This window comes from Pempheris klunzingeri, chromosome 6 (genome assembly GCF_042242105.1).
Source record: "Pempheris klunzingeri isolate RE-2024b chromosome 6, fPemKlu1.hap1, whole genome shotgun sequence".
NCBI lineage: Eukaryota > Metazoa > Chordata > Actinopteri > Acropomatiformes > Pempheridae > Pempheris > Pempheris klunzingeri.
The window spans coordinates 15915292-15937579 of record NC_092017.1 but is presented as its reverse complement, the minus strand read 5'-3'; the positions used below and the strand labels follow the sequence as shown (position 1 = coordinate 15937579).

The window sequence follows — 22288 nt, the reverse complement described above, 5'->3', positions numbered from 1 at the left end:
TCCATTTTCAACTAAGTCTTCCTATTTTGTTGTTGTTTTTGGAGCGGACAGTGCAGTGGATTCACAATGAGCCTATAAAAAAAAAAGGGCTGAAAATAATCACAGCGAACCATTTTCCATTGAAATCTCATGTTGAGTTCTTGGCTTCCGTTCAGCACGTGGATGGTTTCAACTATTGCAATTTTCAGAAATGCAAATACAAGGTCAGCCTCCTCATTACACAAATGGAATATCAAACAACTCTGAAACAAAGCAGAGATGGAGATTTAAAATACAGAGGACTGACACTGACGTGAGACCGGGCAAAAAGCATTCCCCATGAAACAAAGCTCTTAAAAGGAGCAGGGCACATGTAATTACAGGAGTGGGCAGCGCATTGCGAGTGTAGGCGCACCTTGGCACCACCAAAGGCAGGGCAGTGAACAAGAACAGCGCGGAATAATGGTGTGAAGAATATGAAGAGATCTGTGAGAGAGGGAGCAAGGCCAAAGGAGGGACACTAAATTGGAGGTTGGAGAAGAAGGAAACAAACAAAGAGAAAAGAGATACTGAGGCAGATACATGAGACGAGACACAGAGACTTTGAGTGAAGATGAGGCAAAGATGGAGGACTGGTTGGCAGAGGCACCAGTCAAACCAGATGTTCCCCCTAACACCGATGCTCAGCAGTAGACTAATAGGCAGAGTGAGTCAGTGGCTCCGTCTCCTGTCTCCCAGGCTGCCTGGAGGGGCTGTATTGATAATATCCCAGCCTGCAAGGCTCAATCCATCCCCTGGGGCGCTCAGCAGCAAGTGGATGAAGAGTCCCCGGACGGTCTTTTGGCTCCACAGCTAGACACTGCAAGAGGAAGAGATCTGAACACGATAGAAGGCAGGTACACACATGTGCACACACACACACACACACACACACACACACACACAAACAGGCACACTGCCCGAACGCCTTCCACACACCTCATTTATTCTCATTTTGAGTCTCCCTTCTCACACTCGCTGTAGAGTGAGGGGCAGAGAGCAATGATCACAGAGGAGGCGAGGAGATGTATGAGGGAGGGCATGGAGAGACGGTGGGGGGAAAGAGAGGCGAGAGAATGACAGCCTACGCAGAGGATCGTCCTCCTCTTCTCTCCCATCAGAAGTGCTAATCCAGCCAGCGAAGGTGCAGACCACCGCTCACACCTGCCTGCTCCTCTCCATCTTGTTAGGGGGCAGATGGGAGAGAAAGTGACTTCCTGCTGTACTTCCACCACAGGGCTCGTTCCCTCACATTAATACCTTTACTGCTCGGCTCCATTTGTTACACACACTCAAGACACACACTCAGGGGGAGCCCGGGGCTGTGAGTGATGGCCATATGCAGAACTGTGCTAATCTATAACCCCCTGTGGCTGGAACAAAGTACAGTAGACTCCTTGAGTGTTGAAACCAAGGTTAACATTTGGAAGTGGTGCAGTGCAGTCTGATTCAGTGGCTCTGCGTAGAGGTGCGGGGCCGACGTGTCCATAAAGGTTAGTGAAGTGGGTTTATAGCTAGAAGGTCAGTGGTTCAAATTTATATGTGTATATGTAAAAATCTGGCAGGGAAGGTGAACGAGTGACTCGCCGCCCACTGTGTGATGTCACGTGACTGCTCGGCGGCCAGCGGTCACTCCGCAGCTCCGAGGTGCGAACGTGTGTTAATATGTGAATGTGAAACAAAGCAGAGCTGTAAAAGCTTGCATGCTCAGCACAACACTCCCCTGATAAATAGAAGTAAAAAAAAAAAAAAAAAGATAGCTGATGGGGGATCAAAGAAGAAAACACTGTAGGACTCCCACTCAGGCACACCCAACCGGCTTACCATTAAAATTCAAACAGGGCAAACCAAGGGTATGGAGACTGATGCACAATGATTGGTGTGTGTGTGTTTGGCCATGAAACAAAATAATGGAAGATTATTCTTTTCCATTAAACAGGATGCAACATTTCCTAGTTAGTTTGTTGATTAATGTAGCCTTTTGTGCTTGTTGAGCAAAGACAAAAACGTGGTGACCTCTGCATGAATAAACACGTATCACCTTGAATTAGTGCTGTATCGTATCTGTGTGTGTGTGTGTGTGTGTGTGTGTTGCCAGGAATGCTGAGACGAATGCTGTCACCAGGGTTGTGGTGTGAATCGCAGCTAAGATGTTTCATCTGGATAATAAGCCTTTTTTTCAGCTGTGTCTGGTACGGTTGGATGATACTTAGATTTGATACCACAAATATAATTAAATAATTTATTAAAATCTCGTAGAAACAACCTCCGCTGGTATTTAGACAAAGAATTTAGAATAGAAACCCAAGTCAGAGTAGGGCCTCAAGTGATGACAGTTATTGGTTAATCTGCCAATTATTTTCTCAGTTAATGGTGTTGTGTATAATTGAGTCCTTGGTGGTATGTTTTGATGTCTTGTTTGGTCTGACCAGCAGTCCAAAAGGCAACAATATTCAGCTTACTGTCATCTATGACAAGGAAAAGCTTTAAATGCTCATATTTGAGAAGGTGGAACCAGCAAATATTTTTCATATTTGACTGAAAAATGACTAAATGAATGATTAAATAGTGGCAGATTCATTTTTTCATCTCTAAATCAGAGTATTTGAAAGATGAGTGATGTCTGAGGGCAAATTATACATCAAGGTCCAAATCAGGGCTACAATTGATAATGATTTTTGTTGTTGATAAATTCAGGTTTAAACTATTAATTTAGTGTTTAAAATGTGAACAAAAACAACTTCCCAAAGACACAGTGGCTCCAAAACCTTCTTTTGTTCAACCACGGCACTGCTTCATGTACACCCACTGTGAGAAACACTGATCTGACCAATAGTCAGATCACACCCAGATATTTATGGAAAAACCAGCAAATCCTCATATATGAGATGATGTTGGCCTGATAAATGAATAATACAAGAGCTGATTCTAAAAATGCTCTTCGTTTTATGGTTATCTATTCTTAGTAGACTCATCATTTGAGCTTTAGTCCTGCATGAATGGTAAGAAAACCTCATTTGAATTAAACTTAATCTCCTCATTATGTTACATTAGTATACTTTAAATAAAAAATGGCCACCGTGCGAATCAACAAATAAACAACAACCAGAAATTACAATTCACGTTACACTTTGCCTGAGACGGTCGCTCATTAGAAAAATACATTTTAATTCAAACTTTGCTCAGAAAAATACAAATGTTGTACAGAGAAACTCAAATGTGTGTAAAGTAAATAGCCCGTGCCACTGGGACAGACTGAGTGACGAGCATCCAGGCATGTGTTTATCTGTTGGTTTATGTGTCAGATACAGGCAGGACCCCTGCTGAGAGCAAAGATGTTGTAAACGAGGCACCACAGATAATGTATTGCAGCGGGTGTCATTGAATGTGTCCCTTTGAGAATACACATAAAAACACACACACACACACACACATACACACACACATACACACATACACAAATGTTAGGCCACAGAGGCAGGTGTGAGGCCTGAAAAACTAATAAAGCACAGCAGTGAACATATGTGAACATGCTATACACACACATAAAGTACAGTACACATGCTGCCATTACACACACAGTGGGTAGGAGAGATACATAATCCATACACACACATTTTTATACACAGGCTGTACACAGGCAGTATTTGTCTGATAAGAAAGGTCACTTTTGTCATTTGAAAGCACACAAACCACTACAGGCACCACTTTTAAAGCTTCACTAGAGAGGAAAAGGAGGGCAGCTGTGCCTCTGGACACCTCACTCAGGCAGTCATAATTACAGAACAAATCACACTGCTCTTTTCCCTCCATGTTATTTGAAATAGTGGATTAAGAGCACAAAAAAAAAGCAGATTTTTGAAGCCTGGCCATCTGTGTTTGCGCAAGAGAGTATGTGTGTGTTTGTGTGTTTGTGTGTGTGTGTGTGTGTCTGCATCCTTATCTCATCTGAACCATCCACCTCTCACACAGCTCCCAGTTGCTTTTTTACTCTCCAAGCCGGAGAGGTCGGCTCAGGGCCCTGAAACTGGGTCATCTGGGTGTTGGGTTTTTAAAAAAAGAAAAAAACAGGCTGGACACTGGCTGCAAAGCTGCCTGGACCAAGCACAGGTAGGGGAGAAGGGGATAGAGCAATTGGTGGGATGGGGCCGAGGAGAGTGACGAGTGGAAAGGTCAGGACGGAACAGCGCAGCCCCGTTGCTGGGGGAGATATTTTTGGACAGCACGCCAGGGTCGCAGCGCCAGACTGTCAGCCTCTGCTCTGCCGCGGCCAAGGCGGAGGCCGGAGAGCCTCAAGGTCACGCCCTGCACCTCTTGTGCTGACACGAAGAGGGAGGGAGAGAGGGATGGAGGGAGGAAGGAGGGGTGGAAAGGTCACTGCAAGCTGGGCGCCATACTGCCGGTACAGGTCTAAATAAAACTCACTTGGTTCTTTTTGAGCGTGCAGGCGGCGTGTGCACGCAGGGCAGCTTTCGGGTCAAGATGGAACAAGAAAGGGCCGCTGTGTACACTCTCATTTCTGAGGCGAGTGACAGTTCAGGAGTGTCACCTGTCCACAGGGGCCTCTGGCGAGAAATGTGATATCAGTCAGAGTCTGACCCACGCAGCCCAAAGAGCCGCTCGGGTAACAGATATCAGGTGGACAGGAAGTTTTAAAGCCCATTAGACTTCGGCAGCACTTAGATTCAATGTTTATAATTAGTTCTGCTCGATTTTGCCCATTTATTTGTTTCATAGCTCCTACCTCCATTGATACGATCTCAGGTAATTAATTGTTAAAAAAAAAATAGCACTGAAAAATATTGAAGTTCAATTATAATGTAGAAATGAGATCTGAGGTTCCCATCACACTGGACTGGCCTCATAGTTTCTCTGCGAAGAAACGAAATAACTTGTCAAAAAAGATGAATGATAATTTTATTATTTATAATAATGTAATTACATTATAATTTACAAAGTTTATAGGCTATTATAGACTTTTGGCTGTAATTACCTTGAACTTTGCTCAGTTTGTGCTGCAGTTATTACCTGTGACGATGCAATGATTCCTCATGAAATCTGTTCATATTTAAATTCTTAAAGTATTAACAGATTTTTTTTGTCCTGGTAGCCGAATGATTTCCTGTCTGTCTCTACACTCTTCCCAGTCCTTAGGGAGAAAAATTACAATTTATATTTTCTCATTCATTTAGTATAACCACAGTAAAATACAAACCAAATTAAGTTGAGTTTCATTTGCATGTCTGCCCCTGACATTCTCTTTCCTCTGTATCTCTTTTTGTTTGCTCAGAGGTCCACAGTGCGTGAAAAAGGTTGGCGACCACAGATTTCTACCTTGAGAAAACAAATGACAACAAGGGGAAATATGTTTGTTTAAACATTTTATTGCTATGTAAAATTAAAAATCTCATACCTCCAATGAAAAAGTACTACTCTTAAATAACACAAATAAAATCAGGCAAAATAAAAATATTTGGCATTGTGACTTGATGTTCAGTGTATTGGGAGTGTTCAATTGGAGCAGACTTAGCACAGTCATAATAAATGTTAGACAATGCACATCGTACTGTATTTTACGGTCTGCGGACTGACTACCATTTTTAAAAGTCTAGTCAATGCATCATCTGGTGGGGTAGTACACAGAGCCCAGTAAACTACTAAACATATAACACTGCCTCTCTCCCTATCAACATTTAATACTGTATTTAACTGAGGTCTTACAGTAGTTTCATGACATATTAACCTTAAATAAAACCCAACTGAACACATGAAGTAGATGTGCTTATTGTTGGCACATCCATGATATCCCTGGCACTTGTACCTACAGTGCGGTGGTGAAAAAGGCTGCAGCTGCTCGTCCCAGACTAATCACCGCTGTTAGAGCGCAGTATGTTTGGGCTGATGAGCCGACTCATTCAGCGTGTTGCACAATCTCTAAGCGTTGCTACACGTCCGCATTATCCTTTAACACATCCGTACTCAAAGCGACAAATCTACGAGTGAAGTGTCTTCTGAGTGCAGCCGATACAAAGACACAATAATTAATGACAACACAAATCTTCAAGTATATTCCAAACGCAGCTCCTCTGTCTAACCTCTACGTCTGGGTGAGGGGCTAAAATCTAGGCATGCAAACACTACTGTAATGTGCACCCACGTTCTCTTTCTGTGACAGACTGCAAAGTGCATAATAGGAGCCGGGTGCTCTCTGAGACTTAAGTTTGGCTCTTTACGCTGTGGCGTCAAAGTCTGCTCGTTCTCTAAGAGGCAAAGAGGCTTGGCTTTACTACATTGACATTCTAAACATTGTGTTGCTTAATAGTGCTGCACTTAATATCACACAGGTAAAACATGAAGCATTAGCATTCAAAAGTTAAACATTTTGAGCTCTCTGGGCGCCACCTCTCTACTGTACTCTGAACTGCAAAAACTAGAACATAAAGTGACTGTTAAAATATTTATAAACGTAAAGCCTCTGATATAAGTTATGAAATAAATTAATTCAGAAATAAAATTACAGCCAGCAAAAATAAGCTTTTTGTTGTTTGTTGTTTTTTTTTTGTTTTTTTTACATCCAGTTTCTCAAATAAGGGATCATTCCACATGTGCATTCTGCATCAGCATTCACTGCATTCATGGAATACCTTACAAAATAAGTAAGTACATAAATAAACAATCCTTGCATTGTTTAGTATTTGTTATTCTTTCCTTTTACAGTACCATGACTTGTAACTGTACAGTGAGTAGGTATAATACAGCAGTTACAATGAGAAAAGAGGGGTGAACTCATTGTCTGGTGTCACTGGGGCTAAAGGTAGGGATGGAGGTTGCCGGTGGTCTGCTGGTCTTGGCAGGTCCAAACGAATCTAAACTGAACAAGGCCCTTTAGCCATCCAAAATACCCCGGCCTTTCTTTGTTGGTCTTCCACGGGGGGATTTGGCCGAGGTTGAGGCTCCATCCGGTGTTCAGAGCTGCCCTAAAATTCAGATCCATGCCGGACTTGCTGAGATCGGAGTTTGGCTGGGTGAGAGTCAGGGGAGGGAGGTGTTGAGGTCAAGAGGCGAGGTGTCAGAAGCCAGGGTTGCCACGGTGACCTCAGAAGTGGCCCATCCTGGCGGCGAAAAGGCTGCGTGATCGTGGCACGACCGAGGAGATGCGGCCAAAGCTGGACGAAGGCCACTTCATGATGAACTGGGAGGTCACTGGCAGCAGATACCTGGACAGACGGACAAGAGCGAGGGACGGAGGGATTAGGGGAAAGGATGAACATAATGAGAGGATTAGATATGCAAAGGTCACAATTTAGAGGTCAGGGCGCATTAGTGCTCAGCAGTGAGACCACATATTGCCCACTTTTCATATATTGGCTCTGCCATTTATGGCCATCTCCATTTGCACATTTCAGCTTTAATAATGGCCTGGTGATTTCACAATGTTATGACATCACCCTCCCCTTGAAAACGAGAAAAGAGAAAGAAAAAAGGCTGTGGATTAAATTGTGAGATCCGTATGATCTGGTGCATTTTGTGTAGGGCTGCAACCATTGATTATTTTGCGTATCAATTAATACATCATTTTGTCACTTTGTCTATAAAATGCCGGAAATAGCGAAACATTCCTGTTAAAATTCACCACAGACCACAGTTTTGCTGAAAACCCAAATATATTCTATTGACATTTATGACAAAGAAAAGAGTCAAATCCTCATACTTGAGAAAGTGACAAATGTTTGGCACTTTAGGTTAAAGGAACAACTAAAGTGATTATTCAGTTATCAAGTTATCATCAATTATTAGCAATTAGTCGATTGATTTATCACCTTTCTATCATCTAAAATGCCATATACGTACTGTTCTGCTATCAGCTACAGTCTGCTTTAATGAGGTCATATGCAGTGTTTATGTATCTGCTTAATAAATCGTGGCCCTTCACACTGACAGAAGCAGATCTCTTTACTTTCAGAACAACTGAATTTTTCAACTTTGACCCTTAAATTTTTGGTATCATGAACAGAAAATCCTCACCTATCATTCCGAGGCACAGACGTCAGTACCTTTCTAAGACTTTTCTATGACACCTTCCACCGAGACAGAGCAGTGAGGCAGCTCCTGCTAACAGCGTTCCAGTACCTGAGAATGAGACCAGCGTCAGGTTGAGATAGAGTCAGGAGGGGCTGAACCCTGCTCCCATCTTCCTTTGTTACTGGAAATGAGTCAGATATGGTTGTCAGAGAAATGTCAGATGAGATGATCAGATCCTGGACAAGGTTAACTGAAGGTTATGCAAATGTCGGAGGGTACCGTTCTGAAGACACGAGACAGGGGAAGTTTGATTTCTTCCAGACTGATCAGTTGGAAGAACGACTTACATTTATGGGCTTTTGCAGCACACTTGTCATATTGTGATATTCTACATTATGTGACCTTATTGCCACATCTGCAGCAAGGATCTTTAGCCAATAAAAAATACATCTAATTCTCGTTTAGTTAAACGAGTACAATGGTCAAAAGAAATAGTCCCTGTGGAAGTGTTTAAGATGTGACAATCTAATCAAAAGGGAGCCACTGGCGCAGAGGATTACAGAGTGAAGAAATAATATCTTCTTTTAAGCTGGTGGAGATAGCATACTTTTTCTCTGACAGCTCTCTCTCCTTGTGAAATAGCTCTCGGACAAATTAGCTGAGCAGCTTCTTCTAAAGTCGACCAGAAAGGGAGGAAAAAAAAGAGCATGTCGCTGAGGGCGTCTGCTTCAACACAGCCCCAGACCCAGGAGAGTTAGGAGGGATTCAAATTAACTTCATTTAGTCCAGCGAGAGTGTCCTTGAAATAGCTTCAAGTGGGCCGTAGGTATCCCTCCAGCACATCATCTTCGGCTCTGACTGGACTTGGTGGGCTCAGTCCGGCACTTCTTCCTTAACTCCTCCACTCAAACCCCAGAGAACAGGAGGGCAGGACATGCTTTGCGGTAAGTCTTTCACATTTGCTCCTGTTAGGTGGCTCAAAGTAGTCTTCGAAGGTACATTTACTGATTTGATGATTTTTGTGTCACTCTTGGATTAATTTTCTTCTACATTTCTTATGTTTCCGTTCTCAGTGCCCTCAATGAGATTCACCAGACATCCATTGGTATTCTGTTCATGGATTTGTGGTGTGATTTCTCCTTTCTCCCCTCCATTTCCATAAGGTTTTCACTGAAAACCCCAAGCCCAGGCATGGAAATGGCAAAAAAGGGGAAAGAAAATCAAATATTGAACATTCATTGGGGGCAGAGTGTGTGTTCTTCAGAGATCCTCTGCTATTCACTTTGAGAAATTTCTGCTCGTAGAAAGAATCGTGATGGTGGTAGTGGCAAGGGGTGGGGTAGGGGGGCTTCTCACGTCCAAGCGGCCGTTGTCTCTGCAGGCTATATTTAATTGGACCCTCATTCGGCATCTTCCAGGTTCGTCCTCCTTTTGATCATGAAGAAGGTCTTGGCAACAGCGTGCATGCTTGAAAGCCAGAGGGGGCTTGTTCATGCACTTAATGCTTTGCTTCAATCCATCACTTGATGGGGAGACAGAGAGATACTCTCCTGCTCTGTTCCTCATATGCAAAGCTACAATGTACCGGTATTGACAGGCCTTCCACGCTACTCCTCAGTATAAGTCCTCCATCGAGATGCAACTGCCACAACAAATTAAGATGAGGGCAGACAAAATGAGATGCTATGACTAAGGATGGAGGAGAAGACTACCACGATAGCTGACGCAATCACAAACCAAGAGGTACAAAGAGCCTTGAAGGTTATCTGCAGCCCACATTCAGCTCAACACCCCAATTAACCCTAATTACTGCCACACTTTTCAGACAGATGAAAGTTAATAGAATCTGAAACTTTTGTCATCAAGGGAAAATTGTCTTTGGGTAGTGACAGTAATTTGGGGCTTAACAAGAAAGTCATTAGTGGAGCTATTTGGCTACTTCCTCTCATCTGCCCACACAGACTGAAGGACTTTTCTAAGACCCATGAGGCTGTTGACACACCTGATCAGGGCACTCCACAGAGGAAGGATGCTTGAACAAGAGCGGGCAGGTGTGGTCAACAATGGAGACCCCAAAGACCCCGGCTAACCACTTTGACGTGTGCCAAAGGCTGCCAAGAGCTCTGCAAGTATACGTGTTATGTATGTGTGTGTACATGCAGAAGAGACAATGCGGAGGAGCCACATTTGTCTAAATGTATGATCTTTGGAATAGTTTACCCAGTCAGACTGTGGAGGTCTGCCAAACTGGGCTTCCAGACGAGCATTCTTTATGTATGAGTACATATTGAGCTGGAAAAGCTTAATGGAAATGATGAAACTTGATTCTGTCAACTGTCCACTTCAGCCTGTGAGAAATGCCATCCATCGTGTACAGATGTCAAGAATGGCCTTACTCCCCAACGAGGGCAGTCACCGACTGGTGCATTACAATATTTCACATTTTTTAGTTTTCATATTTCTATTAACACAATTCTAATAGGAATATGAATGCTAGTAATTAACTTCTTAACCATCACCACCGATAAGAATTTTGACCAATTCATCAGCCAAAAAGTTAAAAAAAATATATAAAAAAATAAAAATATATGTATATATAATAAAATATATGTGAGAACAGAAGCCACGGTAACATCACTGATGAATATATCAACAAGTGTATTGCACAAAATAAACAAAACACACTATTATTCTAAATAATACATTTTAGTCTTATCAGTTAATGATGGTCAGAAAAAACAAATCTAAATTAGCATCCTTAAGTAGGAGTCAACTCTTATTTGTCTGGTGTCTTCGCCTGACATTCAGTTTAGTGCAAACAAGTTGTGATGTTGACTTGATTAAATAAACCTGATTTTTTTTTTTTATGCAGTTATTTATTTACAAGGTTGCATTAAAGGATAGGTTCACATGCTTTTCAAGCATGTCTTAAAACTATACTGACATGCCCATATGTACATTGAAAGTTCCTGGGTGTAGTAATTATCACTCTGTCTTTACTAACACAGTTCTCATGTAAGAGATGAGGGACGACATCCACAGTCCTCTTATATTCTCATGCAGTATGTAGCTTCAGCAGTCTGAGTTATACAAATCAAGTGGGTATCTTCCAAAGTTTGTCTTTTCAGTATGAAATTCCCTTGAGGATGAGAGGACAGAGTTATGAATTCTTCTTTTAGGGAACAGGGATTGTGGATTTGTTCCTGATCTCATACACCAGTAGTGTTAGCAGGGAGTCTCTTCACACTCAGCATGGACAGAAAACAGTTTCCACACATATATGGAAATGTGAGTATTGTTTCAAAACAGACTTCAAAAATGTGAACCAATCCCTTACATTTACTTGTGGACTCTGCATGTGGACTCAGCTCAAAAGAAGTTGTTTGAGGTTTGCTGAATGTGAAACACTGACAAGAGACGGATGATCGCTGTGCAACAGTCACATGACATGTGCATGCACACACTCTCATACACACATAATTTAGCCTCTCATATAAAGCTTATGCATCAATGGGAAAATAATCCTAATTGCTTCTCAGCTATCTGAAGTGGTGGCGGGTTGCGACTGTTCCCTGCATGCCTGATGGAGAGATGTGAACAGTTTGTGTTTTCTGCAACTGCAAACCAGACGATGCAAGCCGAGCTATTTTCTGTCTTCTTGTGACAAGAAGAGAGCGGTGCTTAGGTTGATCATGGCACTGATGCAGTGCAGGTGAAGCGCTCAGTTCCCACTGAGGCCACTTGTACTGAAAATGCACTCAGGGGAAGATGCTGTTGATATAAGCACTGCGTGAAAGGCACAGTTTGGAATGTGGCAGCCGGGTTGGTGATGTACAGCAAGCTAGCCGAATGGTTGCGGTGTCGACAAACAGTGCTCCAAACAGTCTCAATATGCTTCCTTCTCCTATCTCCGTCCTTTCCAGTCCATCGTTTACAGTTTTCAACTACGAAATAACCAGATAATTTGAATGCTTATGCTGTATAAGCCAATCCAAACTTTGATTATTTGAACTTAAGTGAGGAAAAGGAGAGGAGACCATGCTAGACTGTTGGTTGTGCAAAACCATCATTGGGCCAGTGGAACCAAGCCTTTGGTACAGCTGTGGGAGCAGCAGAAAGCAGGGAACGGGGTCGGTACTGGAGAATGGGGGGGGGGGAAGAGGGGGGTTTAGTAGAACTAAACCAAGCAGAGACCTGCGTCGAGGGGCGAGGAGACGGAGGAAGAGGAAGAAGAAGCGGCAGCGACAGCAGCAGGGGTGGAGCCATGGGTAGAGGCTGGTCCAGCAGCAAATGGTAAGCTTTTTTACACAGACATATATAGACAGGAAAAAATAAGGAGAGACAGACCAATGCGTGCTTAAATGGACTCTCAAGGATACCTACTGCAGAAATATGGATACACCAGTGTGTTATTATGTGCATGCTGGAGTAATTAAATCCAATTACAGTTATATCTTTTAAGTCCTCACATAGTTATCTGATAAATTCATGTTCTTGAATCTATCCTCAAAACAAATATGCTCGAGACAACACAATCAATAGTAACAATGTCGGATTAGTCAAAACATAAGTAGCTCTACAACTGTACACAAACCCCACATACTTTAGTTTTTAACAGCTGAGGTTTTTGTACTGTAGGCGCAAAGTGATAGCCTGTTAAAATATGCGCAAGAGTTATGAATCATGTAAAGCGAGGCCCCAGGAAAAAAGGAGCTCTCTCTCTCTCGTAAGGTCATTTGCTGCACGGGCTCATCTGGGCTCTAATTGAATTAAGCAGGCCTCGGGGGGCCCTGGGCTAACCTGAGCGCTAATCTGTGGGCCATTATTTCCTGTTAACAGCACACTCCTCTCCCTCTCCCCACCCTCCTCCCTCCCTGTCTGCCAGCCCAAAGCATATGTGCTTTAAAAGTTCGCTCGCTCCAAACCTGAGCTGCTGTCTCCTGCGGGGATCGACCTTAAAAATAGAATGAGGCTGATTTTTTTGTTTGTTTGTTTTACCGGGGTTATGTGATGAAGATGATGGCTCTGAGGCTCCGTTTAGGAGATAGAGGAAATGTTTCCTGAGAGAGGTTTAATGATGATCGCTGTTGAAATTTTCAAATCAAAGTTTTCTTGTCTGCATGTCAAAGCGTGTTTATATTAATTCTTTTTCCACTCAATTTAGGTCTCTTTTTTTTAAACAAACTTTGTGTCTAGACGTCTCTGTGTTTCAAACTTAATAAGCTTTTCATTTGCTCTCATATCAATCAGAGGAAGAATTCGAACGCCAATGTCTCCTGTCAATCTTAACACAGGTCCAGTATACTGGTCGGCTTGTTTTCCTGCCCCTGATATGTAGTGTATTTTGTTTAGCTTTTTAGTCTTTTAAAACTGTTTAACAGCAGTTTACATTTCCTTTTCAGACATTTAAATGAATGCTCTTCCCAGAGCAGGGGCTCAACGCCCTGCACAACGACACTGAGTACAGCTTTAACATGGGACCCATCGGTAGACTCTTGAATCCCACCATATAGTTAAATCTTATCCAGCCACCCCACTGTATCATGAACTATCTATTGCAGCAGGGATGCTATAAGAATCTTTCAAAAACAAAGAGCTCAGTGGGAAGACATCGAAGGGTTGGGCGTCCTTCTCACCTGGTGTCATCCCATTCTGGGCTGAGTCCGGTCAAAGAGCCACGGGACTCTGAGACAAACTTGTAGACGACCAACAGGCAGTCTCGGCACAGCTGGACCAGCCGGCGGCAGCACTGCAGCTCCTGGGGTGACACCACTTCACTGCTCTTACTGAAGATGGTCTCCCACGATGAACTGGAGAGCAAACGAGAAGGCATGTACACGCGCAAACAGTGAGTAAGATGGCAGTTATAGATTAGCATCATCTGGAATTCATCAATATACACAAGTAAGCAGTAAATGCACCGTGTATCGTGCGCGCATGATGCAGGCACCCAGATTAAGTCACATACATAGATTCATATTTATGGAAATTAGTTCTCTAGCGTGTGGCCTTTACTTCACATGTGTGCACATACGTTTTGCATTCACACACACACTTCCACACGCAGACGTGCAGGAAGACAGACAGACGCAGAGAGGGAGGAAGGATGAAACAAATCCAAGTACAGTTAACCCCCTTTACAACCCTGGACATACCCCTGACTGAGAGAGCTTCAACAACTGAGACACACAACTCCAGGGGGTACGTTTGATGTCTACCCCTTTCGCTCCTTGGGAGGTGGGGGGTGCTTCCTCTGAAAGGGTTCAAAACTGTGTGTGTTTCCATTCTCTTCCTCTAAGTCGTTTTCAAAGCCTGTTGAATTCATCGCCCACAATAGCTGCTGGGCCGTTTGATTGTTGTTAAGTCCCTTAGATAAAATATCAAACAACAGACAGAGAGGAGCAGGGGGATGTTGGGGGGGGTTCGGATTTGGAGTGTGTTTTCGAGGTGCACCGCTTCACTGTTCTGCGTGACATCAGGGCCCCCTGTTGAGTTCATCCATGTTTGGGCCGTGGCCTGTTGTAGGGAGGGGCAGATGATATGCTAGCAAGCTAGCTGGATCATCCAGGGCAGACTGTGATCAGACAAAAGCTGCATGGGGCGCAGCGTGCTGGGGGTAGCCGAGGCTGGTCTGGGCTAATCCTGCCCGGCCTCCACCCCTCCACCCAGTCCTTTCTCTACCGTTTGTTACGATGTCTCATTTTCAATCACTCTCCTCTCTCCTCTCTCCTCTTTTTCTCTGTCACTGGGTCCCTCCCCTTCTCTTCTTCTGCTTATCATACCCTTCATCTCTATCACCCACTCATTCCATGCCTCACTCTCCCTCAATTATGACTGCCAAGGAAGTGAAGGAGCAGGAAAATGGAGGGCTGTGGGCAGTGACTTCAGTTGCACCCCCTGAGCCCTCTGTGTCGAGGGAATCACTGCCACTGAACAACTGAGCTGTAAAGAATATGGAGAGGAGGAGATGCAAGAAGGCCACACCTTTGTTGCAGTCGAGATGAAAAGCCAGCAGCACAGCAGCTGTTTGCATGTCAAGGTTGTATATGTGTGTGCGTGTGTGTGTGTGTGTGTGTGTGTGCGCTAAATGTGTGGATCTGATTTAGAGTGCCAAAGTGTGAAGACATAAATGTCTGGAAACCAACTTCATGAGTCTGAGGATGTCTTGCTGTGTGTGTCCGTCTTTAAAGGAAGCAAAGTATGTGTCTCAGAAAGCCACTGAAATGAAACAGCATTTTGTGTGTGTTTGCGTGTGTGTATTTGTGCGTCTTGTTTGCTGCTTTGGGGTTTGTATAGGGACATGATCAAGCAGGCTGCCACTGCAGTAACTCATCTTGTAGGAAGCCACTTTCTGTTGCATCAAAAAAGTAGAAAAAAAATAAAATACAAAAAAAGAAACCAAATGAAAACTTTGATGTATCTTATGACAAACCGGAGTAAAAGAACTAAGAGGCCTTCATTCACCTTCTTCCTGCTTCCATCTCTCTCCTCTCTTTTTCTTGCTCTTACCTGTGAAAAAGCCCTGATTAACAGCCCAGATTTGTGACCTTAATTTGCACCCTATCTCCACAGAGTAACATGTTTCTTTCATCCCCGAGAGCTTTAGGGAGAGTGCAGCCGGGTCTGGTGGGTCTGTCACTCATTCTCTGTCATTCAGCTGCTGTTGCCTCCCCTGTCATACTGAATAAAAATGGCAAATTGTCCCAGCTGTCACTGAAACTGATATACTGGCGAACACTGGGCTTGAGGACATGGGGAGATTGGGTAGAGTGTGACCTATGGAGATGAAAGAGTGAAGTTATGTAATGAATAAAGTGGTAATTGGCCTGCAGAGTTATCAGCTGCTTATTTTGACTTAGAGGAATTCGTTACCTTGAACAATAACTCAGTTAATTCTGGGGTGATTTTTGTGATACTATGGGCAAGTCCCTCTTGATTTTTTTCTGTCTCCGTCAAAATCAAACTTACACTATAGGTATTAAGGTTGTTTTTATACAAAGGTGCTAAGACGATGCTTTAATTTGTTTGATTGTATTTTTTTTTTGCAATCTGTCTGAATCTGATGCCTCCTCGTAGACACAGATAGCCCCAGAGTTCATAAAATCCCTTGTTGTCTGCATTATGAATAGGAAATTATGGCAGTTATTATCATTTGTTCATCTCTATTTTACCTCTGACCTGGTTTTGTTTTATTTGCTCTGGCAGAAGCGTCTGGTCACTCCTCCAGTTCAGACACTTTTCCAGCCGACCTGGCCCGGGTCGAGCCAATCACAACCTTTTAGCTAACACTGGGTGGATTTAATAGGATAACTGACAGAGGAGCACCGTTGAGGCATTTCCGTACACAACCAAGATGGCTACTGCTGATGTGGAGCGTTGTGTTACTATCACGTCAGTATTAAACCAACTGGACAGTATATTTTCTCTAAAAGAAGAAAAAATAACTGCACTTAAAGCTTTTGTTGATCAGAAGGTGCGCTGGCAGACAGGATTTGGTAATATCACACATTTTGTTGCTCTGACTGAGTGCCTCACATCACATGACAATCACTCCCACCTTGTGCATATGCAGGGTGAGACAATGAGTTTGAACTTCTCCTTCAAACTCTGTCTCTTCTCAAAGCTACTTCTGTTACTTATTTGTTCACAACAAAGGGCAACACAATGGATTATTATGAGAGACTGTCCGAAAATGTGCGCCCTTACAATCCACCCCAGTCTAACAACGTTTCGTACAACCTGGTTATTTTCAAGCGAACGCAGCCATTACATCCTCATCCTAACCGAGCTGGCAGCTTTGCTTAGACTGGCCTACCCAGTGTTAGAGAAGCAGTTCCACAGGCCCTGGCCGTGACTCCAGAGCAGCCGGTTGAAGACGCGGTTAAAGAGCCGGTAGAGGTGGAGGCTCTCGACGTCCGGCTCCCTCCAGATCCTCTGCAGTGCTGAGCGCACATTGGTACGTACGATGTCCAACACCTGAGTGACAGAGAGAGGGAAAGAGAGATGAGGGGTTAAGAAGAGAGCAACAAAGGTTAAAATCAAGTATGTGATAAGGGTAGACAAACGGTAACAACATTTCTAATTGAAATGCGTGAGTTGGCATTTGTTCCACAGGTTTGCCATTTTTATTTTACCATAAAATTAGTAATCATGGAGGCTAATTCACTCACTCAGTAGCAGAGAGCAAGCTGACATTTATGGATAAACAGACAGATGCATGCACCGGCAATACCTGCACATACAATATGGGCACAAACACACGTAGTGAGGATTTGAGCAGGTTTATCTCTGCATTCATGTTAAAGCATGCACAGACATACAGCGTTTGTCACTGTGCGTGTGTGTGAGTGTGTGTGTGTGGCTGTGGTAGAGGCAGGTGCTGGGGCAGACAGTGGAGAGCACGGGAGAGGACTAATTGCTGCACCGACGTCAGTCTTGGAGAGATGGTGTCAGAAGTTCCCAGGCGGTCTGAGGACACCTGCACCAGCCTTCCATCTTCCCTTCTTTGTTTTCCCATCCCTCCCCACCTCGCTGCCTTCTCTTCCTCCCTTTTTCCTTCTCTTTTCACCCTGCTCAGAGTACAGCGCTGTGGCCCTTTTGACTTTGATTCCTCGCTCCTCATTACTGACGTGCCCATCTCACTATGTGTGTGTGTGTGTGTGTGCGCGTGTGTGTTTGCGATGCGAAGAGGCAAGATTTCCCTACAGCAGTATGAGGCGAGCTCAGACAAACTGATAGATGAGTAAACACACACACACACACAGATATGTTTTGGTATGGTAATCAGATGGCAGAGCGGTGGGCGCTACATTCCTGACCTCTGCCTGCTGCTCATTAGGCTGCTCCACTCCAAATAAAACATCAGCTCGCAGCGCCACAACCCACAACACAGCCGAGCACAGTTGTGCAGAAAGTAGCGGCTGAGAGATCACATCATTACTGACACGCCTACTGGATGCTATTTCACGTCTTGTCCCCTATTCTGTTTTGTTTACATCCTATTTGGTGTGTCTACCCCTCACTGTCTGACATGATAATGATCTTCATGCTTGTCTTATTTTTTATTTTTTCTCTGATGTTTGATTTGGGGCTTACTTTTGTGTTTTAAAAGTTGTTCAAAAGCATTCAAGGGAATGGGAGAGGAGCTGTGACATTTTGTCATATGCACCAGTTTTAACAATGTCCGTTCCATACAGGATGACAGTATAGACTGTGTAGTAGCAAGGGCGAAAGCAGGCAATCACACAGGAGTGGCCCATTTTCAAGCCCTAACGCATCCAAACATGACGAATTGTTTTCCGACAACAATAGCGTCTAAGAATTTCACTGATCAAGATTGTCGGAACTATTTTATGTTTAGTTGAGAACATCTCTGCAGGTTCAAGGCCATGTTTCCACCTGTCTTTCCCCTACAGCTGTTATTTGAATCAGTTGGCTACAACGTTTTCAATCCAAGTCCTCTATTGTTTCTATTATTTGACAGATTGTCTCTCGTTGTCTGCTGGGGTTAAGATCTAGTCCGTTTTGGGGGCAGTTACTTCTGATCCAGATTCTTGTAAATGTCAAACAGGTCTGAAATAATCTGATGATGCTAATCTTGAAGCAGTATCTTGAAGCAGTTCAGGATGTGAAAATTTTAGGATGTTCTGCTGAGCATCGGTAGCTAATAAAGACCAGACCTAAAACTGTTTATACACACACATATACAGAAATGTGCGTACTGATCCTTTACTGTACTGATTTCAAAGCCGCACATATGCCTGGTGCACATGCACGAGCAACATTTCCACTCCCGCAGTTCACCAGAAATGGACGAATTGCCCTTAATCACCCGTCTGCATATCGATACTTGTGCCCCCTCCACCACTCATTAGACCTGTCAGTGAGAAGAATGGCAAAGAAGAAGAATTTCACAGACTGAGTCACGTCGGCGAGGCTCTCAGCCGTGGCTATTTATAGCGGCCATACCACTAATTAACCACATGTACCTGTAAACCATCATTAAGGTGATTAGTGTTAGTCCAGTGTTAGGTGTTAGTCATCAGTGTTAAATGTCAGAAGGATGATCAATGACTAATTTTTAGAACTCGTATCACAGACTTTACAAAGTGTTTCACAATTTAGGACAAAATGAAAAGATCATTAACAGGGAAATTAACTAAATTATTGGAAAAAAATGGCACGATTTTAAATCAGGTTTCTAAATGCGTCTTTGGGTGACATTTTACGATACAGTTGGTGAAATTGGCACATAACCTAAACAAGTTAGGTTACGTCCTTCGCCTTTTATATTTCTTGTCTACACCTGGTCTGTAGTATGTGTGAGGTGCCCGCACTCTCACTCCACATTCTTCCTTTATAAATACCAGTTTATATGTGGGAAAAAACCGAACACATGGTTTTTGGCGTAAGTATCAATACCCTAGAGCCAAACTGTCTCCAGTGGAGACAGGACGGACAGGTTGGGGGTAAATTGGCTCAGATATCTTGCAGTCATACTCCAGCACAAGACTCACCTTCCGTTGTTTGGTAGAGTCTAGCTTCACTAGCCAATAGGAGGCCACCTTTGATTTATGGTATTTCCAGTTGTCGAGAATCTGTGGAAGAAAAGCCGGTGTTTAAAAAGTGAAAAATAATCTTTTTAACATACACAACACCTGTCTGAATACAGACCACTATTGCTTTGCTCGAATTACAGTCAAGCAAAATATTTAACAATACCCTCTGAGCATTTTATTGGCATCATTACTCAACATGCAACTTTTCACTGCCAAGCTAGGGCACAGTTAAAGTAAAAAAGTACTTTCTTGTAGTAGTAGAAGTAGTATTTAAAAAGTATGTAATAAGAATGTGTCAGAAATAGGAGAACGGAATATGGGGACAAAGTCTAGAGCTCATTCCCACCATCACACACTCACACACTCCTTTTCTTACACACTTCAGCCCTAGAGGTGGAATATGTGACATTGCCGGGCTCATCTGTCATCTGTTTTCACATATGAGTCTCCATTATGGAAAAGTTTCATGTTCGAACATGACGGAAACCATTACCGATAGAGCTGCAATGCTTGTGCCATACACAGGGAATATAATGTAAGACGTGAGAGATTGTTTACTGCAGCACATCACTGCACTGTCCTGTTTTGTCTTCGGTCCATACAGAGAATAGTTGTGCAATTTTGGCATCAGACCAGTTTCCAGCACTGTAGGTTTCAGGTTTTATTTAGGAGTCAAATCTTCTGCTTCACAATAATCTCCATGATCAAGATGGAGAATTTATGGCATCCCTTCTTTCTTGAATAGCATACATACACCATTTTTTGTACTTTTACTAGGACATAAGTACTTTTATTTACATTTGAGCCATGTAAAACATTTTAAAGAAATGTTAATTCACTCTAAATAGGTGAACAGCCACTTCTATGGAAAAATTCATTTTCAAACATGATAAAATGTGTCAAGCATTTACAGAATACAATGCTTGTCTATAACAGATTTTTGTGTGTTTTTTTAAAAAATTTTTATTGCAGGTGAATTTAAATGCACCACAACTCGGGGATAATGGAGATATCGAGACTCTTTGGTTCTTTAGCAGAAAAATCCAATGTTTTGCAGGTGTGTCAAAAATCCTTGGGGCATGTGTCGTTATGCTCACAAGCTGTGCTGGATATTCCAGTGCACTTGCTCCTAGTGCCAACATCACTGTGTACCTACAGGCACAGTTATTGTTGCTCTGTTGACTTAGCCTACATCTCCCCACTGGTGCACACAAACCTCTCACGTAGCATGCTTGATCCCCTGCAAACAGGGCTCCCATAGCGAAGCCCCAGTGTAAACTTTATGTTTACTCTCTCGCACGCACACACATGAGCGCGCGCGTGCACACACACACACACACACAAACAATCCATAAAGATCCACAGATACACAGCTCAGGTATACAGTGAACACTTTCATTCGCTTTCCAGAAAGTTATGTTTGCTTGTTAAGTATTCTCTCTCATTAGAACCTTATGAACCTTGTCTGGTAAGACGCACGCTCATTTGTCACATTTGTTTCATACATACACAGATTGCCCTTAATTAAAGCACAACAAAACACACTTGATACATTTCACCTTTCAGTAGCTCCAACTGCAACATAAAAAGCAGGTTTTGAGTGAAAGATAAAGGAGCCAATTACTCGGATACAAACATATCATTAGCCCAATTAGACCTCAACTTTAAACCGTGGAAAACACAAATTGCCAAAGATTGTTTTCTTGCCAAGTGAACACTCCTCCTCTCTTGAGGCAAAGAGTGAACAGTACAGGTGCCGCTGCTCATCTGCGTTTCCATGGTGCTCTCATTAGGGTTTGTTACCAGTACAGGTGTGGTGGTAATTGTCTCTCACGACCCCAACACACCCAGATGTCACACACGCACACAAACTGCTTTTGCTGCTATTGTGAGGACATTATATGGGCTTACATTAATTACTCGGTGGCTTGCCCGAACTTTACCTTACTTGTAACAACTACATGCTTTACTGCTTTACCCTAGCCCCTCCATGACCTTGAGCTGACCTGACTTTTATTAAGAAATGTTCAGATGTCAAATGTTCTTATGTGTTACAGCACATGCAATGAAATGTGATACAGTAAGTTGCACTAAAACATGAGGATGAACATGTGACTAACGTGAATCAGACAGCGCTGAACACACACTTTTTATTTCTTTGACTGTGACTGTGAAATCTGATACATTCACGTCACAGATAAACTTGACAAATGAAAATAACGTGGACCCTACTTGTACAGGGTTTATCATTCAGCTTGCATCTGGTAACTGAGCAGTTGTTTCCTGCTGAAAAGCCACCACATGATTATCACAGATGGTTCCTCATGTATGCTGGCCCTCTACGTGTTGTGTTTAGATGCAGCACTGCAGAGTGAAAACCTTGCAAGGCTTCTAGCCATCCAGCTGCTTTACCTATTGGCATTTTGAAATAAAGTAGCCACATCAGAGTGGGACCATTGACCTTCACATTTTGACCTGAATGTGACATAAACAGTCTAAAATAAACAGCTTCTATTTTCTTCCCGTACACTTCTCACGTAGCCAACTGAAAATGTTGTTTGTCCACTGAACATTTCTGTCATTAGTCGTGTCCGTTCAGCACCGCGGGAGCTGTGATGCTGAACAGACAGCTGGTTCTGAGGACAGTGACGGCCGTGACGGAGGTCAGAGTCAGTGCGGATTGGACGGAT

General features: G+C 43.2%; 1 protein-coding gene across 1 annotated transcript in view; it reads right to left on the bottom strand.

Annotated features, from left to right (window-relative positions):
- Positions 1-7114: 7114 nt before the first annotated feature.
- ttll7 (tubulin tyrosine ligase-like family, member 7) overlaps positions 7115-22288 on the bottom strand; it is a 59735-nt gene continuing 44561 nt past the window's right edge. The window contains exons 17-22 of the mRNA XM_070832810.1: positions 19557-19637; positions 16856-17016; positions 13677-13850; positions 12235-12338; positions 8073-8148; positions 7115-7235 (exon numbers count right to left, since the gene is read on the bottom strand). Coding sequence (XP_070688911.1) covers positions 7115-7235; positions 8073-8148; positions 12235-12338; positions 13677-13850; positions 16856-17016; positions 19557-19637 — 717 coding nt within the window. The remainder of the gene's footprint in view (positions 7236-8072; positions 8149-12234; positions 12339-13676; positions 13851-16855; positions 17017-19556; positions 19638-22288) is intronic.